Source organism: Prinia subflava, chromosome 4, assembly GCF_021018805.1.
Source record: "Prinia subflava isolate CZ2003 ecotype Zambia chromosome 4, Cam_Psub_1.2, whole genome shotgun sequence".
NCBI lineage: Eukaryota > Metazoa > Chordata > Aves > Passeriformes > Cisticolidae > Prinia > Prinia subflava.
This window is the reverse complement of record NC_086250.1, coordinates 1,912,941-1,926,689: the sequence shown is the minus strand read 5'-3', so window position 1 is coordinate 1,926,689 and position 13,749 is coordinate 1,912,941. Positions and strand designations below refer to the sequence as shown.

Below are 13,749 nucleotides of genomic sequence, written 5' to 3'. Positions count from 1 at the left end.
GTCCTAGGATGATTTTACGATGCTTGTATCCCCAGTCATCTGTTTTATTTAAAAATATTTACCAAGTATCATGCACTAAATGCTCTGCTTTGTGTGGAAGCAGATTCTTCACCGTACCTTTGTGGTTTGGGATTTTTCTTGTTTGTTTTTGCTTTTGTAACCTGATCTGTGAAATGGTAGTTGTAGGGAAAAAACCTTAGTATTTTTCTGTTTTAAATGAAAAAGTTGGAAAATTCAGAACAGCTGTAATCAATGTTCTGGTACTTTCTCACTGTTGTTGGTACTTGATGCTTTATTTGTAGCTGTCCTATGGCCAGCTGTGGCACCTCTCCTAATGTTGCCCCTTCCTGCTTCCAGTGCAGAGGTTTCTTCTTCTGAGAAAGCCGTGCTGCTCAGTCACAGGCTTTGAAGCTGGTGTGCTCTCCCTCTTGCTCCAGTGTGTCCTCCGTGTGCTGGTCTAGTTCTGTGATGGTCCCTTCTAAAGCCTTCCCACTTCTCTGGTACTCTGATTTTGTAGAGCTTTCTCTGAACCACAAACATCAAACTCTGCTGACTCCTCCAAAATGAGTGTTATTCTTACCATACTGTTGTTGTGGAGTTTATGCCTTCTCCCAACACAGAAATGCCTCCTCTTTATAAATGAGTTGTGCCCAGTAAGTGTTCCATTCTGGTAGCTCTGACATTTCAGAGTTCATCATCTCCCTGGTGCACGTTCTCCTGTGACTGTTAGTTATACTGGTTATTGCCTCCTGTTTATCTCTGTAATGTCAAGTACAGCTGAAAAGCAAATTCTTGGTGTTAAAACAGCTGAACCTTTTGAGAGATGGGAAATGTTTGTCCTTCACTGGCGGATGGAAAAGATGATAAAGATTCAGTAAGTCACCGATGCTAACAGGACTTGTAAGATTTAAAATGCTTTGTGGAATGAGAACACCAAGGGAGAGGTTTAATTTTGCTGCTTTAACTCTGCGAAGTCCTCAGTTGGTCACTGCCCCTGCAGATCCTGATGTGAATCACTTTATCTGTGTAAAAGCCTTTTCCCCCAAGCACAACAAACCAGTGGGGTACGTGTGTGCTCACCCTACTTGACACAACAGATCCTGGCAGGCTGGTTCCATGGTAATCAGTCTCTCCCTGTGATGTTCCCTGTCTGAATACATTTTATTCCATTACAAAGGACACTTTTACCATCAGTGGGTGCTGCCACGGTGATAAGAGCGTGGTCCTGATAGAGCTTAAGGTAGGGTGGCTGCTTACAGCTGGTGTCTTCTGCACGCAGGGGAGACTTACTGTAACCCTGCTTGAAATCTGGCATTTGTCAGCAGGAGTTAAAGATACGTCTCTACTCATCCTGACATCTGGGTCACAAACCTTTCGGTTAAAGACCTTGCACCTGACAACTGCACGTTCGGAAAAGTGCAGTAACAGTAACCTCCTGCCTGGTATTTGTACAGCTCAGTAAGAGTTCACCAGTACCTCAGTCTACCTCTTACCTGTTATCTGTGCTTATTAGGGACATTATTCATCTGTAGACTGTATCCCTTGTTTCTGCTTCTCCATTTCTTGTATTTTTTCTTTTCTTTTCTTCTTGTGTTTCCTTTCTTTCTCACTCTTATGCTTTTTGTCCTTTGCTTGTCTTTTATTTCACCCCTTTCCTCCTCTTCCGTTCCACTTCCAACTTCCTCTTCCTCTCCTGCCTCTTCCTCTTCCTCGTTTGGTCCTATTGAAGTTGAGCCCAATGCCGGGACACCACGTCGTAGACCTCTCTCCTTCTGCCCTTGCTGTGCCCATGAAGGTAACGTAACCTCCCTCACCCCTGTGCTCCCTGCCCACGGCTGGGCTCTCATAGCAGCACTAGTCAGCCAGTGACCACCAGGCCCCCAGCCCTGTTCTTGTGTCCCCAAACCAGCCTTGTCTGTAGCTCCCTGGTGAGCAGCTTCTCTGAGCCTGTGGCAAGCTGTTCAAGGTACAGAATCCCTTTTGCCAGTCCCAGCTGTGCAAGAGGAGGTGCAGGGACAATGGGCAGCAGCTGTGGGACCAGACATGTCACACTCAAAAGTTTCCATTTTCATTTGGTGCCTTCAATTTCTCTATTCCTCCTGAAAGATGTTTGGAAGGTGGGGTAAGGGATGGCAATTTGTTTCCTTAAATACGGCCTTTTAATTAGCATATAGGGATTAAAGGAATACTGTGTCTTTATAAGGACTCATTTGAAAAACATCCTTGAATTTTAAAAACCAACAGACCTTAAGTTAGACTAGTTCTCCCTCATCTGTCTTGCTGAGTGCATTCTTTGACTGTCCCCAATGGAGTTTGCTGTAGAGTTTCCATTGCCAAGGCATGGGGAAGGGGTTGTTTATGTGTGTTCATGGTGTAACTTTGCTAACCACTTCCCTGCTTTCCATGGTCCTCCCTCACATCAGTTGTCAGTGCTCCCTTTCCGATCCTCCCATTATTCCTCTGCTCATTGGCTGTTTAAAACTACTTACGTATTCCATAGGTCAGTAGCGTTGTGTTTTTGGCTTTTTCTTAGAGGCATTTGTTTTCTCTACATCCTGGCACCGGAGAGGAAGGGGAGACTTCCCAGTGTTTCCATGGCGCCACAGCACTGGACATCTGCATGTGCAGTCTCCCTCTCCTGTCGCCACGGGGGCATACTGTGCAGAGATGCTCAGGAAAGAATGCTTGGAACTGAGCAACACACTGGCATCCAGTTTCTTAGGGTGGTACAGCAGAGCCTGGTGTTCCCCGAGGGGCTGGTGTGACACCTTTCCAAAGGCAGGTGGAAGGCAGCCCAAGCTGCAGCATGCTAGGGGTTGTAGGCTCTCCCTTGTGTAACTGCAGAGCAGGGGTTGTAGGCTCTCCCTTGTGGAACTGCAGAGCAGGGGTTGTAGGCTCTCCCTTGTGGAACTGCAGAGCAGGGCTTGTAGGCTCTCCCTTGTGGAACTGCAGAGCAGGGCTTGTAGGCTCTCCCTTGTGTAACTGCAGAGCAGGGCTTGTAGGCTCTCCCTTGTGGAACTGCAGAGCAGGGGTTGTAGGCTCTCCCTTGTGTAACTGCAGAGCAGGGGTTGTAGGCTCTCCCTTGTGGAACTGCAGAGCAGGGCTCCTCTGGCGTTCTGAGGATGAGGCAGGGCACGGTCAGAATTCAGTAGGCATTAATGTGGTATTTGTGATGTGTCTGTGTGTAGAGTTTGAATAGTAAGCTTGCTGCCTGATTATTTTAGCATTAGATGGACTGTTAGAGAGCTTTTGTTCTTGATGTAGAGCACATATCCATGATAACAAGCAGAGACAGGGCTGTTGGTTACCTGGGCATGCCTAGGTTATGTGCAGTGCAAGCTGATGGGATGCAGCAATCCAAAAATGCTGTGGAGCTCGATTTGAGGCCTTGCTCCTGCTTCTACTTCCAAAGCAGGAGCCTTGCCCCTGGCCTGCTGGGGTCTGGTGTAAATCACAGCATTCAGATGCAGGGGGTTCAGTGTGGAATAAGTGGCCCAGACCAAGAGCTTGCCAGGAGAAGCCTCCTTGGTAAGTTCTTGTGTTTGCTAAATACCAACAGAAGGCTTTGGGAACAGCATTCTGCATTTATTCCACATGACTCCTGACAGACACAAGACTCATCTGTGGACTATTGAATAAGTTTAGGAGTTCATTCTAAAATAAAAGTACCATCTAAGGGTTCTGTACTAGGTTGTCAAGGCCCAAGGTTTCTTTATTCTTCTTCCATATTAGCAAACGTGTCTGGAGGTTCCTTTTCTTTCTAGCACTGGTATGCAGTACAGTAGAATTAGTTTTTGTGTTCACTGTGCAGAGGGATTTTCAAGATGAACAGATATGTGTGGCTAGGAGGAGCAGTGAGAAAAGATTTACTTAACTGTTGAAAGAAGAAGAGACAAGGTGTTACTTTTGGCTAGTAAAAGAAAAACTTGAGGACATGCAGTTGAAGAAAATACAGGTAAAATACACAGAGTGGCAGTTGAATCCTTTTCTGGTGAGCTTATGTTTAAGTAGCTGGCACGAGCATCTATAAAATTCTTCTAATGAAAGGAAAAGTTAAATACTCATAGAAATTGGATCTTTCTGCAGTAAGAGTGAGGAAGAAACAAATAATCACAAAAACATCAGAAACAAACAAACAAAAAAATAGGCTCCAAAGAGAAGAGAATCCTTTTGGAGGTGACTTCCACTCACCTGAGTGCTGTAGGCAAAGTGAATGGACCCGGCTTGGGAGTGCTCTGGCAGCATCTTGCTCGGCTTTCTTTGCACATTTTGCCCCATTGTTGTTTTTACAGTTTGGGCTTGTAAGGATTGCAGGGCATTTCCTGAAAATTCACCAGGTTTCTTTCTTGGCAGGCATGGGTAAGAAGGATGACCCCAAGCTGATGCAGGAGTGGTTCAAGCTGGTCCAGGAGAAGAACGCCTTGGTTCGCTACGAGTCTGAACTGATGATATTGTGAGTCAATGTGGAAAAAATGGGGATTTTGTCACAAATAGAAGCAGAAGATCTGTCAGTATTGTCTTCTCTGTAAGGGTCAGGAGGTCAGCAGCCTCTTAGGCTGAGATAGGAATCCAAGTACATTTCAGAGGAGTGGTAGAAGAAGGACTAATAGTGGTAAGGGATGGAAGTTCCAATTATTTGTGCATTTGCAGAAATACAGGTATGTGAGCCCTTCTCACACTGTTCTTGTATAAAACACATCCTGTTTATGCAAATGTTTTCGAGCTATGCAGACGTAATGTGGGACTCCTAGTTTTGGTTAAGTTGTCTTCTAAGCATAGCAAAAGCATTTAATGCAGTCACTTCTGCCATGTGGGTCTCCCTTCTGCCTGTAGTGGGACCCCAGTGCCTCTCACGTGGGCTCAGATAGTAAAGATTTTCCTGTTAATGAAATTGGGGGTTTTTCTATTCCTGTTGTGCAAATTCACTAAATGTGCTTGGGAATTGTGCTTGCAAATTCACTAAAATCCATTTCAGACTGTGTCAGCTCACCTCAGCAATGTGGAAGCTGATGGCTTTAGTGTCAGAGAAGTCCCAAGGTGGTGTTTGCAGTGGCCTGACATGTCCTTAAGTAATAAGTGATTTGTTAATAAGTAACTTCGGGTTTAGAGTGGGAAGTAGCAGGGGATACTTAGAAGCACTGCAGATTTATTTGCTCTGACTCTGCTCTATATTTAGTTTGCTCCACTTGTGGCATTGCACTTTGTAGCTGAAGGCAAAGAATCTTAAATGCTAAAAACGCAATTAAATCTTTTAAAAATACAATTAAATATCTTAAGTGATTTAAGAGTTATTCTACATGAGATTGGTAAAATGTACAGCAGATATCTAGAGAGGGAGCAGAAACTGAGAATGAATATGAAGCAATGTATGCAGTATTTAATACAGCTGGAACCTGGATTTCTGCTCTTTTCTTTTCAGTGCTCGGGAGCTAGAACTGGAAGACAGGCAGAGCCGACTGCAGCAGGAGCTCCGTGAGAGGATGGCAGTGGAAGGTGAGAGCAGAAGGGAGTATTTCATGGATTGTGTGCGTGTATTTCTAGCCTTGTGTATGCTGATAATTCTTGATATCTCTGTAGATCACCTGAAGACAGATGAGGAGCTCTCGGAGGAGAAGAGGATCCTGAATGAAATGCTTGAAGTAGTGGAGCAGAGAGATTCCCTTGTGGCTCTCCTTGAGGAGCAGCGGCTTCGAGAAAAAGAAGAAGACAAGGACCTGGAGGCAGTCATGCTTTCCAAAGGTTTTAGCTTGAACTGGTCCTGAGCTTAACACATTTACCTCTGCTGGTCTGTGTTGTCCAGTTGGCCTACCCTGAGTTTGCCAGAATTACATGGATGAGAAGATGTTGAAGGGGAAACCTCCGAAGGGTCCAACAGCACGCAGCGATTTGGTTTGAAGCACTCAGAAGCCTTTTGATAAGTGTGTTGGTTCCAGAAGCTTAAGTTTTACATGTCTGCAAGCCAAGCTGAAGAAATGAGTTGAGACTGTGGAGTCTCCTTGAGGTCCTGTATGAGGGACCATATTTTGTGTGTGTGGTAGGAGGGAGGGGGGAATAATCCATGTGTGGGGAAGGAGGTTACGGGGACAAGTTCCCTTAACTACACTGGATTTAAGGCGGTCCATTCCTTTCCCGTTTTTACTACACCAGTTCTAATAAAAGGGAGGGAAGTGGCAACCCTTCCTGAAAAACCACAGCAGCCTGTAGCAGTGGGTCAGCTGTCCAAGAGAGCTCCAGAAGCCCAGAGCAACACCTTTGCTTTAGTCTTCCTCCCCACCAAAGAAACCTGCAGTTGATCCTTATGCATGGGTATGAAGAAATACAAGACACAGAAGATACTGTTATGTGTGATGGAACTCTCTGCCTCGTGGTTTTTGGAGAGAAGTGGGCTTCAGTGGACTCTTTCCCTAACTTAGCCTCCTAAATCTTCTTGTAAGGAACAAGAGGAGCAGAAGAGAGAGGGAAGATGCCCATCTGCTTTGCTACACACTGGAGAGACAGCTACTGCTGGCCTTAGTCTTCATGGCCACAGCTCAGAGGCTGGTGGGCTTCCTTGTTCTGTTTTTATTGTGACTATTTTGACACTGGAAAATACTGCTGTGGGACAGTGGTGTGTGCTGGGGCAGGGGTGTTCCCAGGCAGCATTCCCTGGTTATTAGGCCCCGAGAAGGGAGAAGCCCTTAAGTGACTGAACCACCATTAAGACTTTTCAGTGTTTTTTTTTTTTTTCTCTATATTTTGTTTTTGCACATTGGAAACGAAGCTTAAGACCTGCCTGGGCCCTCAGTCACTTTGACCCTTTTGTCAATTAACTTATTTTTTTAATACTTGAAAGAAGATTCATTTTTGTATCTTTTAGGAAAAAAATGGACGAGTGATGGGTGTGTGTGCCTGCTGCATCCTACAACTTCCACTTCAAAATTACTGGACGTTGTTACCTGTGGCTATTTATTAGTGTTCTTATTAATAATTTGATTGTTACACATATTTGATTGTGGAGGGAGTGTTTTAACTCTGTTAGAGAAAGACACTACTGCGGATCGGTCCCTGCTTCACAGCAAGGCCAGCCTTTATGTACCCATGGATGCATCCTGCCCTAGGAGTTTTCCTCTATGAAAAAATCCTGTGCACTCATGGAGTTCAAGAATCTATTTGTGTTCTTAGCATCCCTTTCTTCCACATCCCAGATTCTCTCTTTTGGACTAACAAACCTGTATTTATTTAAATTTTACATTTTTATAACAAGAAAGCCAAAACTGTGAGGTAGAAATATCCTATACGTGTCCTTCTCACTGAAAGAGGGGCTCCTCACAGTCCTGATACAGTTTCAAGGGATTTCCATCAAAACAAAAATAGCACATTTCCTGCTGCCTCTATTGGAAGAAGCTCCTTTTGGCCCAATTAGTGAATCTGCTGCTTTTCAGCCAGGAGGGTCCTGACCGTAACCACACAACAGCAGATGAGCAGGATATGCACTGAGCAGCTCAGCACCCTTCCCTGTGGGACAGACTCCCTGGGCAAACCGTGTCCTTAATCTATCCTGCAGAGCTGAAACAGCGCCGTGCACTGGGGATGCGTCCCATCCTTCACAAGATGTGTCCAGAGGGTTTCCCTCCCTGGGATGCTGACTGTGTTCTTCTCCTGATAAAGAAGTGCAAGGCTGCTTTCTGACGTCTCGGAGAACGCATCCTGTTCCCAAGCACATTTGTACAGCGCCCTGACTCTTCCAGCTTGGATTGACACTGCCGGTGCGAGGCACCCCAGCAGGGCTGAACATCCTCCAGTCTTCTGTCCAGCACAGAAGTTGGCGTGGTTTCTTGCTGTTGGCTCTCTACCTCCTTCAGAGGGGTCTCCTGTAAGCCAAGGTGTAGGATTTGGGTTCAGCTCTAACTCAGGAGAATGCCCCAGGCTGAGGGAGAATGGGTCGGAGTGTCCACGGGGACTCTGAGCAGTGCTGGTTGCTAACTGTGGAAGCACGTGCTTTCCACCCAAAGTGTTCTCCCTTTTGTCTGCCTAGTGTTTAATGCTAAGGCATTACAAATTAAATCCAGACACTCGTGAAACCAAGCAGACAGACAGGCAGCTGCAGTGCTACTTCTTAACTGTGTGTGTTTAGCAAGTGGTACCTGCCACACCAGCATCCTGGAGCGTTGGCTGTACCAACAGCACATCCAACAAACAGAATTCCCTCTGGTTTGCTGGTGCAGGGCCTGTTGCCTGAGTCAAACTGGCAGTGGTAGTTCACAGTCTGCATTGGAGGGGCCAGTGGAAGCTGGAGTGCAGGAAGAGGGAGGGAAGATAGAAAGTTTACTGTAAATTGTCTTGTGCAGAGAATTGATCTCAGTCCATTTTATAGTGCACTGGGTATATGGACCACATCTAACTTGTAACAAAAGGTCGTTGAATGTGAGCTGTAGAATGGAAACAAGTCCTGAAGAAGAAACACGAGATGGTTTCTTTTCCCTTTCATGGTGGGAGACATTGGCCAGATCTTTGCAATGCTGAAGAGTGAGATCACTTGAGGGTGTAACACCTTATTGCACAGAAAACCCACATAATCCAACCCTAAACTCTTTGGGCTGTGCTGAAGGCCTCCACCAGCCAGAATGAAAATGAAGAGCTAACATCGCACATACAAATTGATTAAAAATACACAAAAGGGAATGTTAAAAGTCCTTTTTATATCAAAATGGTTGTAAAAGGCACAACTTATTTGCTGTTCAGTTGCACTTTAAGAATATAACTTGCATATCAAATAGCAGGTTTTCTTACTCTCTGAATATTTTTAATTCAAATTTTGTATTTTTAAAGCTGAAGAAGGCTCTCACGAGCACAGGATTCCGCATTTGTATCCGAATCCGAGGATGTTGTAGCTCTTTGCGACTCAGCCGCGTGCATTCAATGACGTGTGTCCATTCCACGGGTGAGGAGAGCCGAGAGACCCCTCAGCTCCCCAGGGTGGGCACCCCAGGGTGGCTGTCCCCCTCAGCTCCCCAGGGTGGCTGTCCCCCTCAGCTCCCCAGGGTGGGCACCCCAGGGTGGCTGTCCCCAGTCCTGGCGCGGGGCTGGCTGCTCCATCCCGGCAGCAGGTGGGAAGAGAGGCGAGCTGGGAACCTGGGCCGTGTTGGTTTAGAAATGGGCACACTGAGGATGGGGCAAGCCCTTCAGCCCCCACAGGGAAGGGAGGGGAACACCAGCGCCTGGAGGGAAATGCCCAGGAGGCAAATGGAGATGGGGGAGTGAGGACTGCCAGAAAAACCAATCTGCTGTTTTCACAGTACCTTTTTTTTTTAACTGTTCTGTCCCTTTTAACCATATTCTCATTGAAAGTCACAAGTGGCTGTAAAATTCTGAGCTTCAGAGAACTAATGTGTGGGGAGATGACAAGACATTTCAGCTCCAACTTTCAGACATACTCCTTCTTTCAGTTAACCGATACCCCCTGGTCTCACTAGGGCATGTTGTAAACTGCATTGCTGAACATATTTTAGAGCAAACCGCAAGTTTTGAAAGTCTGTCTTTCTCTCTCCGTTTCTGCATTTTCTGTAAATATTTTTTTGTATGTAAAGACACCAGTGGATCCTTGGGCTACCCCCATGGTCAAGAATCTGAGTTTTGTGCAATGCCTAGGCCTCTGTTAGAACACGGTGCTTGCGTAGAGCTAGTCACCACATTTGTGTGCACTCTGGTGGGTTTTAATATTTTTATACATCCTAATCCTGAACGTTATGAAGTATTCTAAGTGGTCTAGACAGCATGATGTAGAGCAGCCGGCAGTTCCCTTTTGTGAGCAGCTACACCTTGTTTGGGTAACATTCTTCTAAAATGAGTTTTCCATTAAATGTTTACACCACACACCAGTGGATGGAGAGAGATGTTGCATTGTAAAATCTCCCGTGTGCAAACTGAAAAGCTGCAATGGGAATTTCAGTTGTCACTGTCTGCAAGGAAGAGAGCTCTAAAGCATACTAAAAACCAGCCTGTATATAGTTCACAGCGAGAGAGAGTGCTGGCTGTTGACCTTTGCAAAGTAACAGAGGTGAGAGGCTTTCCAAAAGTTCCTGCTTTTGGATTGTTCAAGGACTGCTTGGCAGGTACTAGGCAGGGTAGCAGGCAGAGGAGGATGTCACTGAAAGCAGGTGTGAAGGGGAGGATGCCACGTTCTGATGGCATTGCAGTAATTTAAGTGCTCTGTATCTGTGGGTGCATGCGTGTGTGTGTGAAGTCTAATCCAGGCAAAGGGAGTTGCTTTGGCATCTGCCCTTTGTATGAACGTGAACTCTGATATTCAGATTGTTCCAGGCTTTTACGGTTGGCATGTATGGAGCGTTAACAGAAAAGCAAATACCCTACCTGTACAAAACCAGCTCTGTTCCAGCCTGTTTTCTTCTATTTGGTTGTGTTCTATCGTTTGTTTTTATGCACACTTGCTTCATTGGTGTTGAGATTTTAGCACCTCAGATGGCCAACTGAACTAAAAAAAAAAAATAAAGTCATTAATTATTTTTTCTTTTTTGTTGGTGGCGCTGTTGTTTCTTTCCTCTGTTGTCACTTCTTTGGTTGATGATGGATGAGGACCTGAGAGGAGGTGATCTAGATATAAATCTGGGCGTTAAAGGGCCTGGCTTCCATTTCTCTTTTGCTGGCTCACTCTTGGCCACTCTGAATTATCTGATGCAAAGAAATCAATGATACACTCCCAGTACATGTACATATTCTACATTGTTTCTTTGGATTCTCAGTGAAGTTACTGTAAATAGCCAAGAAGGGGTGAAGGCAATATAAATTGGGTTGTAGAAACTAGCAGTTCATTTTTGTAGCTGAAGCTCTCTTTCTCAGCCTGCAGTACTACCCTGAACATCTGATGCTGGTGTAGCAGCATTCAGTAAAATAATAGGAGAATTGCATTAATGCCTCTCTGCTGTCTTTTTTTTTCTTAAGAACGAAGGATGTGGGGGAATTCCCAGCTGGGGAAGTCCCCACCAATGTGTTTTATTTTCTTGCTCACTCAACCAAAAAGAAAGGATAAAGCCCGGTGTTCCTATGGTGGTGTGATGAATGGAAGCCTATCAGGGCAGCAGGAGGGATGACAGGACTCGGATTTCCCCTTGCCTGGAGGCTGGCAGGCTGTGCTGCGGGTGGCAGTGACAGCGCTCGCTGCCTCAGCTGTGCAGCTCAGTAGGGCAGCAGCTCCTTGAGTAAGTTTCAAACCTTGCAGTTCTTCCTGTTCTTTTGGTCTCTTGTTCCCAAATAGTGGTGGGGATAAAAATAGTAGTGGGAGAAAGCTGTGGTTAGCCAGGGATGCAGGATCTCTCTCTGCTGTGGGCAGTCCACAAGGATTTCTCACTTGATGCCAAAAGAAAAATGAATGTCTGGAAAGTGACTGCTGGAATCTGTGACACAGGAGGTTGGCTCCCATCCATAGCTTAAAAAGCCGATCTTGCAACAATTCATCATGGCTTTTTAAGTTACCCTGCAGATTTGTTAGTCCTCAATCCCAACTAGGAACAAAGACATTCTGCTGTTTTATAAGCTGTGGATGGAACAACGGGTCTAGGAAGAACTTTATCTGTTGCTAGCTTGGGCAAAACCTCCACTGGCCCTCCAAGATGAGTGCTCCTGCACAGATTAGCTACACGTGTCTAAGAAACTGCACCCAAAAAAGCCCCTCTAACAAGCAAACCCCATCCCAGCAGCCCAGCCTGGTGGCAGCTGCTGCTTTCCTTTTCCCCTGATAATGAAAGTAGCCTTCAGGAGCCTCTGGCCCTTTCCACAGGTGGCATTCCATGCCCACCCTGTATCGTTCCCCTTGGCACAGAACCACAACCCCTCCCTGGCTCTTTGCCTCGTGTGTGGAGGTGAGGAACAGCACAGAAGTTTCCAGGGTGGGATGGTGAGCGTTCCCTCGGCTCTCAGGACCTCAGGGGGAAGGTTCAGTGGGTTCATTGAGAAGGGTGCAGAGCCTCTTTCTGGCAGCAGTAGATATATTTTATCTTATACAGCCCTCCTGGCTGTACCTCGGCCTGGCTAAAGACAATGAATGCAACTTGTTAGGAAAAATAACTAAGGGAAAGTCACGCTTACAACCCCCTGCCATGCAGGCTTCCCTCAAGTTTTATCGGGTGTTTTTGAATAGTCTTCACCATCAGTGCTGCTACATTGCACTTTTAACTCCCACATATTGGAGAATGCAAACCTAATTGTGTAAGGATTCTACCTGGCCACACATCTCTTAAGAATTCCAGCAAGCCCTGAGTAAATCCCGCTTTAAATCCGAAGCATCAGCAGCAATGGAGCAGTTACCAGAAAAATGACACTACAGGTAACAGTGGGTGAAAGCAACAGTGCTGGCATGTGGCTGCATCTCATCCTGGAGCCACAGGGAAGAAGGAGCCTCATGCTTCATTTTACTGTGATAAATAGTAGATATTACTTGAGGGATATGATAAAAAGTTGCCTCCTTCTTTAGCCTGTATCCTTTTACACAGCACTCAAAATAAGGAAGAAAAAAAAAATCCTGCTCCAGGAACCAGCTCCGGAAAAAGTGGTATTTTGCCTTGGCACCTTGGGAACAGTGTGAATGCCTGTGGATACCAGGAAAGTGGATAAACTAGTATTTCCTAACCTACTGAGTATGTGGTGCTTTTCTGCATGTCTCAAGTGCAGGAGTCATGTGGCTTTCTGTAAGCAAAAGATAACATCTCTCTTTTTTTTAATTCACATGTTCTATACAAATATGTAATCCACGTTACTCAGATACCAGAAACAAAAAGATATAAAAAACCCCACAGTGATTTCGCAAAAAAAAAAAAACCAAAAAACAAAACAAAACAAAAACAAAACCAAAAACAAAAACAAAAAAACCACAAACAACAACAACAACAAAACCAAAACAAACACCCAAACAAAACAAAAAAACAAAACAAAACAAAAAAAACCAAAACATTTTGGGCAGAAGGGAGAGAAGGGGACAGTGCTACTTGGGGCAGTGCTGACTTTGCAAGACAAAGCTAAACAGCTTGAGGAAACAGAAACTTCTCTTCAGTTCCTTGAAATTTATGTATTTGTGTGTCATTTTTTTGCCCCGTAACACCATTCCCAGCAGGAAGCCATCCAGCGGGCTGACCATCATGACTCAAACCTGACTCAGAATTGGTTCAGTCTGTTTTGTAGAATCCCAGGAACTTTAAAAACCGTGGTAAGGTCAGGCACCCACGCTCCTGCGGGGCAATCCAGAGCGTGCCACTGGCACCGTGACTGGGCATGTTAGGAAGGAAAATGTGACAAGAAGGACACCTGTACTAATACCAGGTAAGTGTGGCTCTAAACAGAGCTATGTTGAAATGTAAGGCTGTATTAAAGAGGAATCAGTTGAAGCAGGACTGTATTGCTAGACTTGAAAGGAGGCCGTAGCAAGGTGGGCTGGCCTCTTCTCCCAGGCAACAAGTGACAGAATGAGAGCACAAAGTCTTAAACTGTACCAGGGGAGGTTCAGGTTGGACACTGAGAGTAATTTCTCCACAGAAAGGTGATTAGACATTGGGAGTAATTTCTCCACAGAAAGGTGATTAGACACTGGGAGTAATTTCTTCACAGAAAGGTGATTAGACATTGGGAGTAATTTCTCCACAGAAAGGTGATTAGACATTGGGAGTAATTTCTTCACAGAAAGGTGATTAGACATTGGGAGTAATTTCTCCACAGAAAGGTGATTAGACATTGGGAGTAATTTCTCCACAGAAAGGTGATTAG

General features: G+C 45.4%; 1 protein-coding gene across 12 annotated transcripts in view; it reads left to right on the top strand.

Moving 5' to 3' along the window:
- The window catches only part of MICAL3 (microtubule associated monooxygenase, calponin and LIM domain containing 3), a 167,904-nt gene extending 157,392 nt beyond the window's left edge, over window positions 1-10,512 (top strand). For all 12 annotated transcript variants that reach the window (XM_063395117.1, XM_063395127.1, XM_063395126.1 and 9 more), the window contains 3 exons: window positions 4,354-4,453; window positions 5,420-5,493; window positions 5,578-10,512. In XM_063395117.1, coding sequence (XP_063251187.1) covers window positions 4,354-4,453; window positions 5,420-5,493; window positions 5,578-5,762 — 359 coding nt within the window. In that variant the 3' untranslated portion in view covers window positions 5,763-10,512. The remainder of the gene's footprint in view (window positions 1-4,353; window positions 4,454-5,419; window positions 5,494-5,577) is intronic.
- The last annotated feature ends 3,237 nt before the right edge of the window (window positions 10,513-13,749 follow it).